The 21047-nt window shown below is 46.9% G+C and overlaps 4 protein-coding genes and 2 non-coding genes across 6 annotated transcripts; 5 read left to right on the forward strand and 1 right to left on the reverse strand.

Moving 5' to 3' along the window:
* Window positions 1-4352: 4352 nt before the first annotated feature.
* Window positions 4353-7295, reverse strand: LOC112874434 (putative ALA-interacting subunit 2). The gene is made up of 8 exons (XM_025937748.1): window positions 7108-7295; window positions 6407-6468; window positions 6241-6315; window positions 6029-6145; window positions 5737-5807; window positions 5327-5624; window positions 4885-5174; window positions 4353-4750 (listed from the first exon to the last, which is right to left on the reverse strand). Exons 1-8 carry the CDS (start codon window positions 7175-7177, stop codon window positions 4696-4698), a joined length of 1038 nt encoding a protein of 345 aa, XP_025793533.1. The 5' UTR covers window positions 7178-7295; the 3' UTR covers window positions 4353-4695.
* A 196-nt stretch (window positions 7296-7491) lies between these two features.
* Window positions 7492-14875, forward strand: LOC112874433. Its single transcript, XM_025937747.1, has 7 exons — window positions 7492-7664; window positions 9472-9697; window positions 10371-10494; window positions 11429-11769; window positions 11899-13642; window positions 14085-14335; window positions 14555-14875. Exons 1-7 carry the CDS (start codon window positions 7570-7572, stop codon window positions 14624-14626), a joined length of 2853 nt encoding a protein of 950 aa, XP_025793532.1. The 5' UTR covers window positions 7492-7569; the 3' UTR covers window positions 14627-14875.
* A 140-nt stretch (window positions 14876-15015) lies between these two features.
* LOC112874435 (transcription termination factor MTEF1, chloroplastic) lies at window positions 15016-16488 on the forward strand. The gene has a single exon (XM_025937749.1). It carries the CDS (start codon window positions 15227-15229, stop codon window positions 16190-16192), a length of 966 nt encoding a protein of 321 aa, XP_025793534.1. The 5' UTR covers window positions 15016-15226; the 3' UTR covers window positions 16193-16488.
* Window positions 16489-17427: 939 nt separating this feature from the next.
* LOC112878384 lies at window positions 17428-17513 on the forward strand. The gene has a single exon (XR_003225713.1). It is a non-coding gene; the product is annotated as a small nucleolar RNA U31b (small nucleolar RNA).
* An 84-nt stretch (window positions 17514-17597) lies between these two features.
* Window positions 17598-17684, forward strand: LOC112878383. Its single transcript, XR_003225712.1, has one exon. It is a non-coding gene; the product is annotated as a small nucleolar RNA U31b (small nucleolar RNA).
* Window positions 17685-18235: 551 nt separating this feature from the next.
* Window positions 18236-20625, forward strand: LOC112874437 (accelerated cell death 11). The gene is made up of 4 exons (XM_025937753.1): window positions 18236-18553; window positions 19515-19687; window positions 19822-19967; window positions 20287-20625. The coding sequence occupies exons 1-4, from the start codon at window positions 18359-18361 to the stop codon at window positions 20391-20393; spliced, it is 621 nt and encodes a 206-aa protein (XP_025793538.1). The 5' UTR covers window positions 18236-18358; the 3' UTR covers window positions 20394-20625.
* Window positions 20626-21047: the final 422 nt, after the last annotated feature.

Genomic DNA, 21047 nt, shown 5'->3' on the forward strand with positions numbered 1-21047 from the left:
GGGGGACGGGGCGACGCCGTGGCCGTACGGCGTTTAGTGCCGTGCCGTGCGCGACGGCTCTAGTGTTTTTGCCACTTGCCCTTTCCTGCCCTGGCGCTTTCGGTGCTCGCGGCGGCAAAACTCAGGCGCGCCTCCGCCGATGATGTGGTGCCGTGCATACGGACGGCGAGCAATGATCGGAGATCCAGTCCTCCGGTCAATGATACGAGACTCGTGGCCCCTGTGGAGGGAAAAAAAAATGCACGGAGAGCCGGTTTTTCATCAACGAGAACACGGGATGCTACTTTGAAGTGAGTGTTTGGAGATCATTTGAGCATTCCTGACCAAGCTGCTAAGCATGGCGAATCGCAAACGGCACTTATTCCATCGTGCGCCGGGCGTATAGTTGGTTGTCGTCCATGTAGATGCATGCATACGGCAAAAGAGGCGTTGGGTTGCGTTGCGTGTTTCGTTTCGAGACTTCCTAGTCATGTCGCGAGATAGGCAGAGGTGCTCGAGCCGTAGATTTTCCAGCGAAAAGCAACTGTCGTTTTGTAGGGGGCCATTGTGGAATGCAGTTGGGCGAGTGCTTCTATTATATTCCATCGCATGCATTTCCAAGCCACAGGCAGCCTGCATGCACGGATAACGGTAAAGATTAGTGCTGTGACCTGATATAATTTTGTCTTCAGTTAGTGTCATCCCTAGTGAGCAATGGTCGGTGATCCATGATCCGAGGGCTGTGGTCCTTCTGGATGGGAAATGCACCGGGGGCAGTTTCGATTAAACAAAAAGTGAAATGCCACTCTGTAGTCAATGTTTAGAGACCATTCGAGCATTCCTAAGCTGCTAAGCATGAGGTGTAACTGACAGCACTCATTCTGCCATACGTCACGCGTAAAACTGGTTGTCGTCCATGTAGATGTACATGACAAGAGAACATGAAAGGATCTGAGCTGTATATTTTCCAGCAAGAACAATTGTCGCTACGCGTGCGCAACACTTCTGTCACCACTTAGTTTAGGCATATCGAGCAAGAGGAGGTGCATCATGTTTTCTTCCACTACATGCGTTGTCGAATAGTACTGATGGTACCTACACATGCTAACAAAGTGTAGGTTCACGCAGAACTAGCACACGCCAGTTGTGTTTTCATCTACTGATACACACTAACCACGGATGCTATTATGAATCTATGAAAACCAAGATATAAGAAAGAAAATTTCTTTTTTCCAACGTGAAGAAAGAAAAATAAAAGAAAGTTTCTTTCTCGTGTAAAAGATGTACTCAAAAGTTGTACCGTTACCCAGGTCAAATGCAAGTCCTAGATAAAAACAATTTTGTGTAATTACATGGGAGATCAATGTGGGTAGCGAAACGGATGAGCTTCTACCTGATGTTCGGTAGCGCGACCATCGACCGAGAAATTCAGAACCCCATTTCCATGCAAGTGTCCAATTGATGAATCGTGGGTACAATGCCCAGGTCCTCCGTCCTCCTCTCCCGTCCCCTGCTGCCCAATAAATTCCACATCTGGTACTGCAGGCTCGCAGCGGGGCGCAAGGCCCTTTGGGTTCCGCGTCCTTAACGGCGGGGTTGGCGCCGGCGCGGGCTCCCAATAATTGTCGCCGCCCCGTGCTGGGGCGGGTGGCTGCCGACGGCGACCTGGCGGGCCGGCGAGGAACGGAGGGAGGCCGGGAGGCGCCTGACATCTGATCTCCCTCTCTGACCGCGCGCCTGCGCCGGCCGGGGAAAGGATGACGGCGGCAGGCACGAGATGGCCTGACGGGCAAGCTGCACATGTCGATTCAGACCGGCAGAGAGCCCTGTCCCCCTGCATTGATGTGACAGTCGTCTCCGAGCCTGCAGGCTGCAGTGCTCAGCTGGCGTGTGATGTGACCATCGATCTCCATCAAGTTTTCGTCGAGTATAAAATACGGGGAGGTTAGCAGCACAAGAAATTCGTTTTCAGGTGAGGTCAAAGATTGTTTATTGTGAAGAACGCAAGGGTTTTGCTAAGAGAAAAAAAAGAAGAGAGAGAGAGAGAGAGAGAGAGAGAGGGATGTCAGATTCAGAAAAGGAGAGGAGGAAAGGTTTGTGGGGTTGTCAGTTCAGCAGCGGCGCGGCGCATGCATGGCGCCACTTTCCTTGTAAAAAGGGTCATGCCTCGAATCTCCCAAGGGAAGGAACTTTGTTGCATTTGCATTTGGCAGGCAGGGATAACAAACCCTATCGATCTACTCCAACGCTGGCGTGACTGTAAAACCCTGGAAGCAAAAGCAGCTAGTGCAATTTTTTACACTCTCTCCATCACATCAATTTTGGGACACATGCATGGAGCAGTAAATGTATGTAAAAAAAATAACTAATTGCACAGTTTAATTGTACATCACGAGACGAATCTTTTAAACCTAGTTAGTCCATGATTAGATAAAATTTGTCAAATACAAATGAAAGTGCTACAGTAGCACTGTTGCAAGTTGCTTGCAATCTAAACAGGCCCTAGGCGGTAGTGGATTGGAGCGCAATGATGGGAAAAAATGCAGGAAACGATGTGCTACGGTTATATTGCCCCACGAAACTGTACAGATATTCAAGCCCGTGTTAATTAACCGCTATGGCCTCCGTTAAAATACAAAGCACATTTATTTTGAGCTTATATACTTTGAACAAATTTAGCTGAACTTATATGTGTTGCTATCACACTGTATTAGTTTTCTAGACTTTATAGAAAAACCATTTGCGAAAGTTCTAACTTTAATAATCGAGCAAAAACAAAGCACGCCTCATGTTCTAGAATCGGTGGAAGCAGCCTAGAGGGGGGCGACCATGGATGGATGGAAAGAAGAGCTCCGTGGCCGGCGCCGCGGCCGCCAGCCTGCCGGAGGAAAGGAGGCCAGGCAAGCCGGCCGCGCCGTAACGGAGAAGGATTAACCAGCTCGTCGCTTAAACAAATCCCGGGAAAGGTTCAGCCTGCGCGCTCGCGCTTTGCATCACGCAGCAAATCCTAGTAGTTTAATCACGAGCGATCCATCCTCAGTACGCTAGAGACTAGTTTAATCGACCATGTCGCGATGCGCCGTACGGCCCGTGTGAAAATGCGCCGCCGCCGCCGATTGGCCAGCCCCCGGCCGCTTGTCCGGCCGCCATTGGCCGTGCCGGGCGACACGTTTCGGCCGGGGACGCGCGCGTCAGCTCGATCGAGCGCCGGCCGGAGTGTGGCCTCCCTGGGGATCGCCAGGCAGCCTGGACGGACCGATCTGATGAAGAGGCCCGTCGACGTTTCGGCAGGAGATGCCATCGATCAATCATGGCGGCATGGGCCAGGCACTGTACGGCGCCGATCGAGCTGGGAACAAGAGGTGGTAGCTAGCCACCACGGCAGCAGTAGTGGCGGCAGCCTTGTTCGTGTCTCGATCTGGACGCACGCACGACGCTGCTTGAGAGATCAAAATATCCCCTTTTCCTAGCTCGTTAGTCAGAGGTATACATGCGTCATTAATCTTCTGATAGGGACGCCGCGTAGTTGATTCATACCAGTCGAGGCGAATTGGGATATTCTTTGGCCGGGTTCTTTTCACTTGAGACTCTGAGGGCTGAGGCCTGTCTGAACTGAACTGGCAACACCCAACACCATGATTATCCATACCCAAACCAGAAAAGAAGACAATGATGTCTACCACGACGGAACAGCTAGTCTACTACTATTCCCGGTCACTGAAAGAGGAAGAAGAAAGGGTTAGGTGATGGATGGATCAAGCACACACACGACACAGTCACGCGGAGAGAGACGTGGATGGAAAAGGGCCTGTGATTCTCACGTACAGCACTTGCGCAGCAAGCGCGTGCGTTGCGGCTGGCAACTAGCAAGTCGCGCGACGCCGCCCTGATAGAGCACGGGATGGGGAGCTCCCTTTCTATCTTATCATGATCAGGATTCAGGCCAAAGTCGAGCGAGCTGGGTGTCACATCCGCGAGAAGAGGACGGAGCACTCGCATAGCCGCATTGTACCCTCGCGTTTGTTCGTTCGCATGTGGTCGCCATCGCGTTGCTCGAATCACCCAACCACGGGTCATTCGATCAAAAGCACGGAAGCCCGCACGTCGTCAAAGCAAATGAATGATCGTGCTGCTGGGCTCGCTCGAGCGTTGGTGCCGCGTCCGTCGCCGATGGGCGCTCACGCGCCTGCGAGATGCGACCTTCACGGCTCGCTCGCGGGGCCATCATCTCGTGCTGAGTGATGCCATCAGCCTCGCAGTGATCTTCAGGATCGCTGCAATGCAACCCTTTCGGAAGGCTTGGATTCCATGGGTAGCAAGCGCAGCGAATTAAATCCAGTGATGGAGAGGACCAGAAGTGCACCGTATAAATGTTATTGTGGCGCAAGAAAGCGAGCTTCAGAGTTCATTTCTGACAGCCGAGGCTTCCAAATGTTAATAAGGCTACTGACGGGATTAGTGTTAGATAAACAATAAACAATACCAGTATTTCTGTTTCCTCCATGCTGACAGGAACACGAGGAATCCTGCAGGCGTTGTTCTAGATGCACAACAGATGCGTCGTAACTTTCTATGAACTCCATGGTGTGGTGTATACTGTCGATTTTCATCTGGGCTTAACCCGGCACATCGTCTGACTTGTTTCAGATAAGAGTTTTGCCTAACAAGGGACCTAATGTATGTTAGCTTACAGCCTTCCGCACAGATACAGGTTCCTTAGTTATTGCTGTTTTTCCGGTTCCACGACAGGCAATTAGGGTCACCTTGCGGCCTGCAAGTAAATCAAATACAAGAGGAGTTATCAAGCTTAACATGAAAAATTGTCTACACGCACCAATGCAATGTCTGTGTGTTAGGTTCTTATGAACAAGAACAGCTAAAAAAAAATGGGACCTTATTGTTTACCTTGGGTACTTCACATGGATCAGAGCAAAGAGGATTGACATGAAGATGCTCATCGAACCGGTGACAATATAAGCATATCCAAGGAAGTCATTCTTGCCACCTAACCAGGATGCTGTCGAAAGAACTATGCTTTTCTTTCCACCAAAAGTGTAGGTGTTGTAATTATTTCTTATGAGTATGGTCATGGTCTCATCAACTCGTAAATCCTCTTCTATCACACCATAGAGCTTCCGAAATTTGGGAAGAGCAGAAGTACGCATCCACACAATAAGATCTTCCTGCTCACTCAGCTGACAAAAAAGATGTAATTGTTCAGCTAACTTAAACAGAACCAGCAATTTGAGAATGTATTGACTAAACGGAAACTGCACAATGTGCAATCTTATGAGTAACTGAGCATTGAGCAACCTATCAACAATACTTAGTTTATCACGGTACTCACTGGGACAGTAGGATCGAGTTTTCCGCCTCCAATGAAGCTTCCATTCTGAAAGTTGCAAGGAAATACATTTTTGCCAAACTTATGCTCCCGATCGCTCTTCCATGAAATATTTTTCCTGTTGACCTTTATTTCCTTGGACCCATAAGTAAAATCATAAGTATCATTGAATAAGCTCCAGGCAATCAAGCCGCAGGGAACAATTGGAAAACCATTATCATCCCATTGAATGGGACTGCATGATTCAGCAGTGTATTTCGCCCCAAAGCGCAGCTGTTTATCACTTCTACTCTTGACATACCTGTTAAGCATTGGTAAATTTGGGATTGTGCCAATTTGCAATGGAAGGAAAATAGTTCTTCCAAAAAAGAAAGATAAAATGATCATGAAACTAAATAAACAATTATAACTACCTGCGATGATTCTGGTAGAAGTTCTCAAGTTCATAATAAACATAAATTGGTGCTCTCATATGATCCAGAACCTACAAATGTACATGCTCAGCATTTATGTGGCGGCAGTTAAATATCAATTCAAAATTATAGAACATAGGCAGAACAATGAATACACACTCCTGGTGCAGTCTCAGTGCGCCAAGCTGAGCTCAGGAATTTTAGTTATACAAATCACACAGATGAAGAAACATAGTCTGCAGAAAGTAGATAAGATAAAGATAAGCTCTGCTATGATCACACAACGAACTACCTTCACTTCCAGAGTACAGTTCTTTGAAATTGAGCTGTCCTTAATATAAGCTTGCTCATTTCCTCTGTAAGCATTGGGCACACAGTCAGCATCATAACGGCGACTGATTTCTGCAACCTGCAGAACCAGAATAATGAGTGCATCATTTCATACTTAGTGATATGCAAATTAAAGGAGATACCAGCATCTACAAGAGGGTCCAGAACAGTTACATGATTTGAAGTCTGTAGGCAAAACAGCCCAAAAGGAACGAAAATGATTCCAATAATCAAGAACGTGGCTATCAGCTGAAATGAGTGGAAGTGTAAACCGCATCAATTGATGCCATGAATAAAACTGTCTGTACCAAATCTGTCAATAGGATTAGAGGCAACTTACACATCCAGGTGTCATTGCTGGCTTCCAAGCTGGGAGATTCTGCTGGGTGAACCTATAGTAAACTGCAAAACCAACATGATCAACTCTATAGCGTAATAAAGTAAAACGACGCTACAATACACAACAAGGAGTGAAAACACATATAATCTGAATTCTGGAAGTCTGTAAATGAAATCCGCCATATAATCTTATTCAGTACACGTACCAAATTCAGTTATTGCCAGTCACAAAAAAGTTAATACAAAAAATCTGCCTAAATTTGCATCAGTGCTGTGTTCCACACAATTTCGAGGAATAATACTGATCACGAGTCCTACTCATGTAAACTGCTGGTTAACATTATGCCATACATGATGCTGGCTACAGTTAGTGCTTTGAGAAATACTCACAAAATGTATCAATGTAACCTTGCATTAGCATGCCCACACCTCAAACACACTCGAAGAAATGAAATGTAATGCCTAGAGAGAACAAATACGCCAAAGGAACGAAACAAGCAACCTCCGTAACACGTAAACCAGATAAACAGGAGCGGCTGCAATTTCACGCTCCAATTCAGCGTTTGTGCGAGCTCATGATCGCGCAGAGCTACTAATCCTAGAATCTGAGACCACCTCCCGCAGACCACACTGCTCATGAGAGTCAAAACCTAGAGGGGACCAGCGAATCGAGGCGAGTTTGGTCGTCAGAGCGTGACTCACCTCCCGATCTCGCCTGCGGGAAGGCGCGCCTCGCCGCGCCACCGGACGCGGAGGTGCTCGCTTCGTCCATCCCCTTGCCTGCGACCGTGCTCGCGGCACAAGCCCCCGCCAGCAGCTCGCCGGAGCCCGTGCTCCGCAGCCCGACCCGCCGCGGGATCCGACCAGAGGAAGAAGAGTGGAGAAAGATTGTCAGACGGAATAGTCCACTCGTTGCTGAATGAAAAGGACGCCGTGGGCCCACCGAATCCTTGTAGGCCTAACTAATTCATGTGGGCCTCATGGGCCGAATTCCCGGGGGCTCGAATTTGACGGCGTGAGGTGTGACTAACGATCGATGCGGCCTCGATGTGACGGCCGCATCAATTCGCCGCCCGGCGGGCGCGTCGCGGTCGCAAGAATCTTCCCCCATTTCGTTTCGCCCAGGAGCCAGAGGCGCGGGCGCCACGGAGAGAGTGGAGGGAGATGCGAGAGGAGGTGAGGAGCTCGTCTGGGGCGGCGGCCGAGCCGCCGCTGGTCGTAGCCCGCTCCTCGTCGCCGCCGCACACCCCGGTGGCCAGGTACGGTGGCTGTCGCTCCAAGGGACCTCTGCTTTTGGTTGTAGATTCGTAGCTTTTGGAGCTGCTGCTTCGTTAGAGAATCGAGGTCTCAGTGCTCGGATTGGTCGTGAGGGTGTTGTTTCGGCGCAATTTTACAGGGCACAAGCGCACAAGGACCTAGGGTAGGATTCGAGGTAGGGTATGCGAAGGCCGTGCCTCAAATGTGATTGTGGAATTTTGATTAGGCTCCAGGACACTCCTATACGGGTGAAAGCATGAGATATTTGATGGCCCACATCAGCTTTAGGTTTGTAATCTGTGAACATTAAGTGTAGCTGGGTTTGTTTGCTTCTCCTTTTGGCTACAACTACAAGATGTTAGAGAACTAGGCAATTTTCGGTATATTTTAATTCCAAATATTACTAGCAATTTCATGGCATAAATAAGTGATAACGTGTGAATAAGATACGTGCATGTGTTTATGTTATTCTTACTAGTAAGCATGAACAAAAAGTTAAACCAGAATAGGTTTAGAATGTACCGGTTGCGCCGTTGCCAGCTGGAATAGACATGCTATTCGACTGGCTTTGCCTGAAGTAGCCGAACGATGTCGATGCAGGAAGAGGTTCGCAGTGCAGTCCCACGAACGGTCACCAAGAAGCAGACGAAGTAGTCGTTCGTTCACGCCGGGAAGTAGACGAAGTAGTCGTTCGTTCACGCCGTAAAGTAGACGAAGTAGTCGATCAGGGAGCGAGCAGTCGCGTCAAGACGCTCCCCAAAAACCTGATTGCCCGCGTCCCGTGTAGGACCTTCAGCGAGCAGAGGTTCCGGAGGCCAGCTCTCGCTAGAGCTGTGCGCGCAGCAGTAGCGATGGGAACGGCAGAAAGCAGCAGAGGGAGAAGGGAGAGGTCTCCTAAGCAGGAGTATCTGGATCAAGTGCTGAAGTGTGTGTAGATGAGAGGAGGAAGGGGTGGTTTATATAGGCGTGGAGGTGCCTCAGGTTCAACGAATCTGGACGTCGTAAAGAGCTTTGATGAGCGGCAGTTCACGCCCATGCCCACACCCTCGGCCTCGGCCTTGGCTCGGCGAGGCGAGCGAGCGCGCGCGCGTGTGGTTCACCGACCTCCTCTTACCGGCTTCAGAAGTGGTGTACACGAAGTCCACCCTTTAAGTCGGTTGAGATCCTCCTCAAATCTCGGTACGGAATTATGCAATTGATTCCCTAGCATTTAATAGTGGGCTTTAAATTCTTTTATTGTATTGATTAGAATAAATGGGCCAAGCCCATAATTCCAACACAAGACCCCTGTGTTTGAGCTGCTAGAGTGGTTTTTGCTGCTGTATAATAAAAATTTGTGAACAGTGGCATTTGGATAACACATAACTCTGTGATTTGAACCCTTCGAGCTTGCACCGTTCGCCACTAAATATTATGATTAGGGCCATGCTGCATTTGTTCTGTTGAATTTGTGGTGCTGCTTTTTCTGCATGCTATTTTCGAGTCAATATTAGTTGGGTCACAGCACTGCATTTGAGAGGTGCAGCTTGCACAAATCAGTATAGAACTGTGGCACATTTGATGGTGTGGTACCCCTGGAGCTCATGTTGGCCTTGTTGTTGAAATTTAAATCTAGGTAGTTCAATCTCAATTCATTTTTGTGATGTTAGATTTGTAACAAAGTGCTATATTTTCTATGTTGGAGTGCTGAAACCCTCAAAATGGTAATTTCATTTGGACAAGCTAACGTCAATGTGAACCCTTTCCCCTTAGAATACATATTTTTTTCGTTGTTTCAAAGCTTGAACTGAGGCCCCCTTTGTTTTTCAGTTCTGCTGGTGCCTCATCACCTGCTATGCAAACTAACATTGGCAGACAAGCTTCCAGAGTTGACTCGTCATCACAAGTAGCTGCACATGCCTATCATCCTTCCCACAGTTTTGATGCTGCTGGAACTGCTATGGATTCTGCACCATCATGTAGACCATGGGAGCGTGGAGACTTACTTCGTCGACTGGCAACATTTAAGCCTTCAACTTGGGCTTCCAAGCCAAAGGTATCTTCCATTGCTGCAGCTGTTGCAGTGTAGAGTACTTGTGTCATGTCACATGCTTTAGGGTCTCTCTAGTGTTGTGTCTCATGTACCATATATTGCTCCTGTGGGCTGTGTATACAACTAATAGACTCGTTCATTCCTCTCCTTCACTCAAGTTACTACTGTAACTAACCCATAACACAATGATAATGTTTGTTGTGCATTTCTTGACACCTATATCATTTGCTGGTGACAATTATAAAATTCATATCATAGCTCTAAAATATAACAATCATAACATAAAGTTCTTGCTTGGATACATTGAAACTCAGACGAAGTTACTCTTTCACCCTTTCACTCATTGCAAGTGTCATTTGAATACTTTACTATGCTTGAAATTGAATGTTGCTCTCAGCAACTGTCAGGTCGCATAATTACTACCCTTGCTAACACATTTTGGTGGTCCGTGGAATATGCTTGTCCACATGATAATTTTTGTATGTGGGGCAATGCGACTGTCCTAGTTAGAGTATCCAACTTGGTAACCTACCAACCTTGTTTTTGTCTGAAGTGATGTCTGGTGCCGTGTTAGTCTGGCCAGGGATTTGCTGGATGCTTGCTTGACCTTTATAGAGATCCTTCAATTCCTGAATTTCTTAATATTAGTTATGTCATGCTAGATTACTTTTCCCAGGCGGCTAGTTCATTGGCCTGCGCTCAAAGAGGTTGGGTGAACATTGATCTGGACAAAATTGAATGCGAATCATGTGGCGCACATCTTATATTCAATGCATTGATGTCCTGGTCCCCGGTTGAAAGTAAGTTCTTTCTTGGTACACTTTTGTGATGGATTTACTACCATGCAAAGTAGCTGGTTGTTATGTGTAGTCGTTTGATGTTTCTTTGCTCTGTTCCTAACTGTAAGGGAAGAGACCACATTTTGTTTTGAGTGATCATCTATAATCTGGAGCATCAACTTAATTGCCTTTACAATAATAAGCTATCTACATGTTTGGCTAGGAAAATTGTTCATTTTAATATCTTGTGCATTTTTTTCGAACCATGGTATTGTGCATTTTCAATTATGCAATGTTTTACTTATGGCAACTAGCTTTTATCGGTGCATCATCCAATGTTAATATTTCACCCTGTAATGTATGTTGATGAGTTCAGTTTGACAGCTAGAATAGTTTAGAATGAGTCAGATCATATATGTATTCACTATTGTAAGCGCAAACCGCTAGAGGAAAGGTAATCAAGAATTAGATATACACATTTAATGGAAAATGCTTGCGCAAAAGAATTATGAACAAGGGTGAATATCTGGGGCGAGAGTGGAGTTTATATATGAGGCATGTTAAAGTGATTTCAGTCATCTCATGTGGCTATAAACAAGATGATTCCAAGTTAGAAAACTAAACAAGTCCATAAACTACTCTGATCCTGGCCCTCCATTTTCACAAGCATGTTGCATCTGAAACATCAGATAATCAGGATTCTGATCGTAGCACTGACATGCACCTTTGTCATAGAAACCATAGAGATTTTGGTTCTCACATAACAACGTGTGGATATACAATTTTGAATTATTGGTTAAGTAACATCTGACATCACCAAAATTGAAAAACCATCACTAGTCTGACTGTTATTACTTGTGTCCTACTGTTGTCCTAGGCTGGAAATAGATCAGTACATCTCTTTGCAAACTGAATTTTGTTCAGCCGTGAAACCTTTCTTTGTATGTTCTATTAGTTGCAAGTGCTGGAGAAGCCTTTGCCGAGCAGCTTGATGCAGCACACCAGAATTGTTGTCCCTGGAGAGGCAATAGCTGTGCTGACAGCTTGGTCCAGCTCCCCCTTACACAATCAGCTCTTATTGGAGGTTTTAAAGATCGCTGTGATGGGCTTTTACAGTTTACCTCTCTTCCTGTGATTGCATCATCTGCAATTGAGAACATGAGGATGACCAGGAGCGCACAAATTGACCATCTATTATCCCAGTCAATTACCTTTCTATCTGGTGTGCTGTGTTGCAAAGCAGAGAGCACAGCAGGAGTTGAAATACACCAAGATTCCTCTTGTAGCTACTCTCAAGTATGTTTCTCTCTTTTCCTGTACATGCAGTATAATTTAATTTGTGGCGCTACCGTGCTATTATTTTGCACTGCGTCCAGTATGTGTATCTTTCTTTAATTTAGGTGCCTGTTATCAATGAATTTGTAGGCACAGAAGCTTATAGGCCTGTGTGGATGGGAGCCTAGGTGGCTTCCAAATGTTCAAGACTGTGAAGAAAATTCAACCCATTCAGCTAAAAATGCACCCTCAGTTGGACCTGATGAACCATTCTATCCCCATTTTGTTGACCATAACAAAAATTCGTTTTCTGCATCAGCCAAGAAAGATAAGGGAAAAGGCAAATTGCCCCTTAGAGATTCTGGATGCAGCATGAGGTCACCACTGTTAGATTGTAGCCTGTGTGGTGCTACAGTCAGGATGTGGGACTTTAGACCTGTGCTACGTCCTTCTCGTTTGAGTCCAAATAACATTGATGCGCCTGAAACAGGCAGAAAGCTAACACTGACACGCGGGATTAGTGCTGCTAGTGGGATCAATGAGTGGGTTACTGATGGGGTGGAAAGAGGTCAAGATGAAGGGCGTGATGAAGCAGCAACAAATGAGGGGAAATCACCATCAAATATTGGAGTAGACCTAAACCTAACAATGGCTGGAGGATTATCATCACCTCGATCTGCCACGCCTGCTGCATCCGAGCGGTTCAATAATGGAGGAATGGGAAGGGATCTTATGATTGGACAACCTACAGGCAGTGAAGTTGGTGATTGTGAGACCTCATATGAGTCCCGTGGTCCTAGTTCAAGGAAGCGTAACCTTGAGGAAGGTGGGAGCACAGCTGACAATCCACAAGACAGGCTACATCATGCCGACAGCATAGAAGGAAATTTCATTGATCGTGATGGTGAGGAAGTTGATGATGCCGCACAAGATTCAGATGTCCCGAATAAGAAGTCTCGTGGGTTTGATTTGTTTGATGCCTATCGTCCATCTTCTGGAGCTGGCCCCAGTAGAAACTTGTCCTTTGATCCTGATGTAGGTGCTGGTATGTTCAGTCACTCTAGAACTATTGACCTGGCAGTTGAGCATCCGACTGCTAGAGATTCTTTGAGGGCATCTTCTGTTATTGCAATGGATACCGTCCGTACTTCCGGGGAAGATTCTATGGAGAGTGTCGAGTATTATCCAGGCGATGGTAATGATATCGATATGCCTTCTTCTAGTGCACATAGGAACATTGAAATGAATGATGTCTTGGATCTTAACTATAGCAATCAGGCACAGCAAAGTGCTAATGCACATGCCGCTGCTGGAAGTGATGCGAGAGAAATAGGAGGGAGCAGTACAAATGAAGGGGAGGAAGTGATTAATGCTGAAACTGCACCTGCTTTTGGAAGGGATCAACTTAGTATAGGAATTAGTGGTGGAAGTGTTGGCATGGGAGCTAGCCATGAGGCTGAAATTCATGGAAATGCTGCTTCTCTGCATAGAGCTGAGAGTGTTGTAGGTGATGCTGAACCTATTGCTGAACTTACAGAGACAATGGGGCAGACTGGTGAATCAGGTCCAGGACCTGGATTAATGGATGAATTTGTACCTGAAGAAGTAAATCGAGAAGAACCTCATGGAGACAGCCAAGATATGGTGTCTCGGTCAGTGGGCCAAGCTGACAGTGGTTCGAAAATATATGGCTCTACCAAAGCTGATTCCGTTGAAAGTGGAGAAAAGATAGGTCATGCCATTGGTATTGAAAGCAGCATGCGTCCTTCCCTTTCTTGCAACGCAGGGATGTGTGCAGGTTTTGATCCAGCTAAAGACGATGTGACACAGGCTGGCAAAATACTTACTACTGATGGATTAATGGGGCTAGATTATGATCCTGGGAATGGATTAGGTACTTGCTTTTGCTAGATATAACCTTAACGGTTTTCATGTAGTGTATTTCTGCATCATTCTCCATGGTTTCATGTTGGCATTTTACCAGTTAATATTGATTTGCTTGGGATACCCGCTGTGCATGCTTTTATCTATATTTTCAAGCACCTTTTGCAGTAAAATCCCTCATATATGTGTTTTGCCAATGAGGTGAACATGATCCAATACTATAAGCATCCCTAACCATATGTTTTTTTTATCGTTAGACCTTCATTTTTATACAAGTTCTTTTTTCCTTTTTCCTTGGCGGGTCATGTTTGGTTTCATATGTAGCCTACCCCAACTGGATTGGAACAGAAATGGTTTATTACTATTGTTGTTAATATACCTTCATTTGCTTTCTGATTATGCTCAGTTATATTTCTTCTGCTTGTATAAATACTTTGTTATGTTTGTCTCAGGAGCTACTAATGGAGAAAATGACTACGAATCGGGTCTGCTGGAATTTGATCCTGTTAAGCATCACAATAGTTACTGTCCGTGGGTGAACGGAATTGTTGCAGCGGCATGCTGTAACAACATTGGCTCCAGCTCAAGTAGTTCAGCACTCTCCGGTTGGCAGTTAACTATAGATGCACTTGATACATTCCATTCACTCGGTCAAGCTCAAAATCAAATAATGCAATCTGACTCTGCAGCTTCATTATATATGGTAAAACTGGCTCATCTAGTTTTTTTTTTGAATTGTGTCTGAAAATTGTAGCAATATTTATCCTCACAGAGAACTTGGATCGTCCGTTCCATGTTTTGGTGTGATGTAGAAAGTTTGATCAAGAATCTGCTGTTTGTATTGTGATATTTGGATGGCCATAAGTAATGCACCCTCTGAAGTGCATTACTATCTTATGTAACTCTACATGGTGTGTTGCAGGATGACCAGATAACCCATAACCGCAGGCTAGGGAGAAGGCCTTCTGTGAGCACAAGCTATGGAAAATGCTGACCAGAACTCCAGTAACTTAAGTGGTCATTGACACAAATAACATTCCAAAAGTTCCAGATTGGTGCAACAGGAGAAACCAAATAACAGTCTGTTTAAGATAGTGTCCGAAGATTGTTGTCACCCAGTGGGTGTGACCTTATAGTCCCTTGTATTTATGTATTTATTCCGAAATAGTTGATTCAACACAGTATTCACACAACAGGAATTTGTTCAAGCAATCTATATATTTTATGGTGAACTTGAATTTCATAGTCACATCTTCTCACAGTTCTACCTGCATCCGCGTATTTCTCCTTCCCTGATGTTATATTTATGTCCAGTTTTTTGTTCTACTCCGTAATATCTTTTCTGTTTCCTTGTTTCTGACGGCCTGTTCGTTTGTGCGGGGTTGCTATCTGAGGGGTGATCACCCTCGTCAAATCCCAGCGGCCAATGAGCACCTCCCAGAGTGCCAGGTCATCAGCAACGACCAGATAAAGAAGTGGATGAGATGCCACTTCACTCCCGCTGGCCGCTGCATCCTCGTCTTCCTCTGCCCTGCACATCGGAATCGGAGCTTCTCCAAATCCATCAGACAGGAGAGCGAATCACATCACAGCGATGCCGCTCTGCAGCTTCTACGCCTCCACCTCCCTCCCCGTCGCCAAGCCGCAGCAGTTCGTCGCGTCCTCCAAGCCCCACTCCACCGCCGCGGCCGTGGCAACAACCGTGCCGACGCGCAGTGCGACGCCGACGACGGCGACGTCTGTGTCCGCGGCGACGGCGGCGCTGTCGCTGCACCTGCCGGAGCTGCCGTCGCAGGTGAAGGACAAGATCCTGAGCCTGGAGCTGATGGGCGTGGACTACGGGCGCGCGCTGGAGCTGAACCCGGCGCTCCGCGACGCGGCGCCGGAGTCCATCCACGCGGTGGTGTCGTTCCTTCAGTCCCGCGGGCTCCACTTCAAGGACCTCGGCCGCGTCTTCGGCATGTGCCCGTCCGTGCTCACCGCCAGCGTCCGCGCCGACCTCCGCCCCGTCTTCGCCTTCCTCTCCGAGGACCTCGGCGTGCCCGAGTCCGCGCACCGTCGCGTCGTCGTCAAGTGCCCGCGCGTGCTCGCCTGCAGCGTCCGCGACCAGCTCCGCCCCGCGCTCATCTACCTCCGCCGCCTGGGCTTCCGGGACAACCGCGCGCTGGCGCTGCAGGACCCGATCCTCCTCGTCTCCAGCGTGGAGCGCACCCTGGCACCGAAGCTCGAGTTCCTGGCCGGTCTCGGCATGTCCCGGGACGACGCCGTCGCCATGGTGCTCCGGTGCCCGGCGCTGTTCACCTTCAGCATCGACCGGAACTACAAGCCCAAGTTCGAGTACCTGGTGGAGGCCATGGGCGGCGGCGTGGAGGACATCAAGGCGTTCCCGCAGTTCTTCGCCTTCAGCCTTGAGAAGCGGATCGCGCCGCGCCACCGCGCCGTGGAAGAGGCCGGCGTCACGATGCCGCTGCCGGACATGCTCAAGGCCACCGACGAGGAGTTCACGGAGATGCTCGAGAAGGAGCAGAGGCTGCGGGAGGAGGCCGCGGCGGCGGACTGAGCGCACCGCCATACCCTGCACGACGGGCACGCTTTGTGTGCTCAGTGGCGCGGCGGTTCGCGCATGATCCGAGGAATTCAACCGCCGTTTTCCATGGCGCGTGTCCTGGCCACGGCCCACGACGGTAGCCAAGTAGGCAGTAGCCATTTGATTTGAGGAACTAGCCCGTACACCTGTACATATGCATTGATATTATTTGGTGGTCGCGACACGTAGCTATGAGAGAGATGATGTTCCTATCTGCAATTTGTAAGCAATGAGATGTACATATACTATGTATCAAGTATTCAAGTCCATCAGATGTAAGATCATAACACGCGCACGCGTGCTGCAAAATGATGTCAAAAACTACGGTTAAGAACGCAGGGCATCGCAAATGTCTGAATTCTGGTGGAGTCATATGCTTGCCGCAAGCTCACTTTTTTCTTTCTTTCTTTTCTTTTCTTTTCTTTTCTTTTTTTTTTTGCGAAGAAGCTCACTCATGAGTCATGAGGTTGATTCCGAGCTTAATAAACTACCACAGTTTTTCTAAGGGGAAAACCATAATTTATTGAAAGGTAACTGCAATATAGGCATACGAGTTTTACTTTTACCAGAATTTCTTTGGTTAGGTGTGTTCGAGCTTCCGACTCAACATTGATGTTTGCATTTTTTTTTTTTACTAACAAAAGACATGCCTGTTAATATTAAGATGTCTCAGCTAATCTTTCAGAGGTATTCACAAAGATAGTACGTTGCGTTCATAACATATGGGTAGGTATGTAAGAATCTGTAGCCGTGTATTTTGAAGAAAAAAAAAGGTTTGAAAGTGGAAGACATGAAGTTCAGGCAGGCCTGAGGAGGTCTGTGTGTAATGAGGAACTCAGAAATTGCCAACGGTTTCATTGTTGTTGGCCCAACGATGCGGCCCAGAACAATGCTACATCCGGAGGCCCACCAGAAACCCTAATTCTCTCGCTGGCCCGCCATAAATACTGCCGCAGCGCGCCGCCTCTCCGGTAGCTTACCTCCGCCTAGCGCCCTTGGCGGAGCGGAACGGCGAGCCGCCGAGTTCTTCCTCTCCCGCCTATGGATCGTACTCGGCTCCCATCTCTTCTCCTCCCTTTTGCCGCCCTTCTCTCACCTGTGCCCTGTCGTTTTCGCTTTCACTCTGGTTTTGGGGAATCTTCGAAACACATCTTGTTGTTTTCCTCTTCTGTTAATTTTGGTGATCGGCGACCTCGTTGGATGCGTTGGAGGATGATGACATGGTTTTGTCGCCCCAGTCTTAGGATCCGGCCTCCGGACCTGTGCTGATTGACATGTTATCGAGTTCTGACTCCATGCCCAGTTCATTCGCCTCTTCTTATTGCTTTGATCTCATCCGAGCTTTGATTTTGGTTTGGCGACCTCGGTAGATGCGTTGGAGGATGATGATGTGATATTGTCGCCCCAGTCTTAGGACCCGCGCTAATCGCGGGCCTTTGCTGATTGACACTTTTCAATCTGACTCTCTGCATATGGGAACAACTCGCTGTTTTTGTCCGTTTTTACAATTTTGAGTTTTCTTCTGGCAGTGATTGTTTGGGGACGTTATTTCTGTCAGTAGCTGAATTATTTGCTTGCAATCTTCACCTGTCCCTTCCATTGTTTTTTTTGTACTGTCCAAAATAACAATTTGCGAACGATTCCACAGTGAACAGATTAGCTACATCTGATGCAAAATCACCTGAACGAGGACGCTGAAAGTGTGACCGCTCTGGCTGTCTGCCGTATATCTCTGTATGACGAGTAAATACCTATTTAAAATCTGCTAAATCAACATCTAATGATTTGAGTTTAGGTCGTCTAATTCTAAAACTCGCGCAGGACGTATTTTTCCCAATCATTGGATTTTTTGTTCGGTAAAAAAATGCGTTCAAAATTCTTCAAACAAAGACACAGCGGGCCGAGGAGTAGCGCAAATTCCGGCCCATGTAGCCCAACACGGCATCGACCAACCTAGCGTCGTCGCCAGGCCGGCTGCAGGTGCCACCTCGAGAAGGACGCGTAGAAACTCCGAAAGGCAGCGCAGAAAAATTCTCTCGAAAGAGCATCCCAAAAAAGAGGAAGGAAAAAAAAGGCCGTCTCCGTCCCCGCAGCTTGCCTGCACCGGAAGTCGGCGAGCGAGAGCGGCCGGGCGCGGCGATGGGGTCGAGCGAGGCGGACAAGCCGCTGCGGCGGATCGCGGCGTCGTTCGAGGAGCTCGCCGCCGTCGCCAAGCAGCAGCCCCCGGGGGCCATGGACGCCGCGGCGTTCTCCTGCGCCTGCTCCAACGTCTCCGTCCTCTTCGGCTGCCTCGGCATCGCCTTCAAGTTCGCCGAGAAGGACTACGTCGCCAAGGCACCTCCAACTACTCCCCTTCCCTTCCCTCGTTTCTGCTCTGCGCGACCGCACTAGCAGCTTTCGGCTTGGAATCGCTGTGCTGATTAAGCTGTTTGGCGTGGTTTGATCGAAAGTTTAGGTTGATCTGCTGCTTACTTGTACTTGTTTGTGGGGACCGAGGTGACCAATCGACTTATTGAGTCGTCTAAGACTAGGATGCTAGGACGAAATGGACTCACAGATGCAGTAGATGCACCAGAATCAAACTATCAAATTCAGAGGCCGTGTTCACTGTTGTGTGCTTGTTTGTCTATGGATACATGGGGTGCTAGAATCCTATCTGCTTCACTTCGGCTGCTAGTATTATTTAGCAGATCTCCCAAGTTATTACTAGGAACTTGGATAACTCACTGCCGTAGCAAACTTAGTTTGCAACTACTTTACTTTGGGCTCTTGGTAATGTTGATGAGTTACTTGTCATTTCATTTGCCCCCCTTTTGGATTGTTGAACTATGGGATCCTCTGCTTACTAGGAAATTGGATTGTCGAATGTGGCAACTGAGGCGATAACTTGAAATTAGTGTTGTCTAGGACTTGGAAATTAGGATGCGAAATCAAAAAGACTAAACTTAGAGTTTTTGCATCTGAATCAGATTATTTAATTTACAGGCTAGTGTTTATTATGGTGGGTAGGTGCTAAAATCTGGTCTGCTGTACTTGTTTTTTTAACTCTTAGTTTAATTTGACAGATCTCTTCAGTTGGATAATTTACTGTTCAGAATAAGGCACTTATATGTGGATAATTCACCACCGCAATTGATACAGTGTGTAACTAGTTTACCTAGGTTGGGTGGTTCATAATTTGCTCTGCTGCTTTTGGTTCCTGAATTTGTGCCCATTTTTGACTGGTTAGCTATCTGATGTGTCTGAGCTTTTCTTTGGCGCTCCTCTCTGATCCCTTCCGATGAACTATTTACAGGTTGATGATTTGCTGGAGGCATCCAAGTCAATTTCAACATTGCCCTCGATGGTTGAGTTAGACATTCAGAAGGACACTGTCAGGACAGTAGGGAGCCATACAAGGAATCTGCTTAGAGTGAAGCGTGGTATTGATATGGTTAAGGTTCTGTTTGAGAAAATGCTGGTTACAGAGTAAGTACCAGTTGCACAAGACCAACGTCGTTTCACTGAGCTACATAGAACTTTGTCTAGTGAACTATCATGTTTGTTTTCCTTGCATGTGCATTTAGTGACTGACTGATCCATTGTTGGTATTATTATTTCAGGGGCAACTCGCTTAGGGATGCAGCATCAGTAGCTTATGCTCAGGTTTTTGCTCCTCATCATGGATGGGCCATAAGGAAAGCAGTTGCTGCTGGAATGTACGCTCTTCCCTCAAAGTCCCAACTGTTGAAGAAACTGAATGAAGATGGTGGGTAACCCTGAAATGCTTTTACTTGTTTTGCAATTTAAATGTCTAGAAGCTTCAGTCCATAGCAAAGTGGCAACCAACCAATTTTACGCTGAAATCATCACAGCACAATGCTATTCAGGTCCTTAGATAGCATGAAGATAGTTGAGAGCTAACTAATATTCATGTATGCCTATTGTCTGATGTGCATGAATCATAAAAAGAAGAGGGCATGGAACAGATTTTTCCAAAGCATGCTAAAATATGTTAGGTTTGTCACAGTGATATAGCTTAATTTTGACCTGTGGCAATGTTGACAGTATTTCCTTTTCATTTGCAGAGGAGTCGGCAAAGGCTCAACTGCAAAACTTTGTCAGGTCATCAGCACCAGTAATCCGCTACGTAGAAGACCTGTTCACCTCAAGGAATTTGGGCATAGATTGGTGAAGAGAACTTGCAGATACCTATGTCGATGTACTTATCTAGTCAGATGATCTGCTGTGAGCTGGGCTCCACAAACTTTATCCTGGTTATCTACTACTTAACAATCCTGCTCTGGTGTTGTTTGTGATGGATAGTTGAGTAAACACTTTGCAAGTTTGAACTCAAGTTTCATGTATGTGACGACATCCATCGATGATGAGGAAATATATCGGCCTGCTGTTTGTAAACTTTTCTAGATATCTTTGCATCTTGCTTATGCGTGCTCTCCTAAGATCATCTGCCTTAGGAGAATGATAGCACCGTGAGGTTGAGTGCTTGACCCAATTTCATTTGCTGAATGAATGACATTTCCCAATATCTCCCAGCATCATGTTGATTCCAAATCAAATTTGCGAGCTTTCAGCTAGTATTATACTATTATATGGAGAACTTATATATGAAAGAATCACGAATAATTGACATTGGCACAATTATTCAGATGTTAGCGAGAACGGAAAGTGTATGGATCTTCATCTCTGATTCGTCCATGATGTCGCAGCCTATAAACAAAATTGGCTGATAACCTCGTAAGCGAAAGTTTTGTACCCTATACAGTTCTGAGCTCAACACAAATTTAAGCGATGACCAACAGCATCTTGAACGCTCCTGATGCTGAAG

This window comes from Panicum hallii, chromosome 9 (assembly GCF_002211085.1).
Source record: "Panicum hallii strain FIL2 chromosome 9, PHallii_v3.1, whole genome shotgun sequence".
NCBI classification, from domain to species: domain Eukaryota; kingdom Viridiplantae; phylum Streptophyta; class Magnoliopsida; order Poales; family Poaceae; genus Panicum; species Panicum hallii.

Excerpts from the sequence above, each read along its gene's own strand:
- LOC112874437 (XM_025937753.1), top strand. The coding sequence starts at position 18,359 with ATGGGGTCGAGCGAGGCGGACAAGCCGCTGCGGCGGATCGCGGCGTCG. Across the intron at positions 19,688-19,821 it reads GAGAAAATGCTGGTTACAGA|GGGCAACTCGCTTAGGGATG; the intron begins GTAAGTACCAGT and ends TTATTATTTCAG. Across the intron at positions 19,968-20,286 it reads GAAGAAACTGAATGAAGATG|AGGAGTCGGCAAAGGCTCAA; the intron begins GTGGGTAACCCT and ends TTTCATTTGCAG.
- LOC112874435 (XM_025937749.1), top strand. The coding sequence starts at position 15,227 with ATGCCGCTCTGCAGCTTCTACGCCTCCACCTCCCTCCCCGTCGCCAAG.
- LOC112874434 (XM_025937748.1), bottom strand. The coding sequence starts at position 7,177 with ATGGACGAAGCGAGCACCTCCGCGTCCGGTGGCGCGGCGAGGCGCGCC. Across the intron at positions 6,316-6,406 it reads CAGCAATGACACCTGGATGT|CTGATAGCCACGTTCTTGAT; the intron begins GTAAGTTGCCTC and ends CACTCATTTCAG. Across the intron at positions 6,146-6,240 it reads GCCTACAGACTTCAAATCAT|GTTGCAGAAATCAGTCGCCG; the intron begins GTAACTGTTCTG and ends CTGGTTCTGCAG.
- LOC112874433 (XM_025937747.1), top strand. The coding sequence starts at position 7,570 with ATGCGAGAGGAGGTGAGGAGCTCGTCTGGGGCGGCGGCCGAGCCGCCG. Across the intron at positions 7,665-9,471 it reads CCGCACACCCCGGTGGCCAG|TTCTGCTGGTGCCTCATCAC; the intron begins GTACGGTGGCTG and ends TTTGTTTTTCAG. Across the intron at positions 14,336-14,554 it reads CTGCAGCTTCATTATATATG|GATGACCAGATAACCCATAA; the intron begins GTAAAACTGGCT and ends GGTGTGTTGCAG.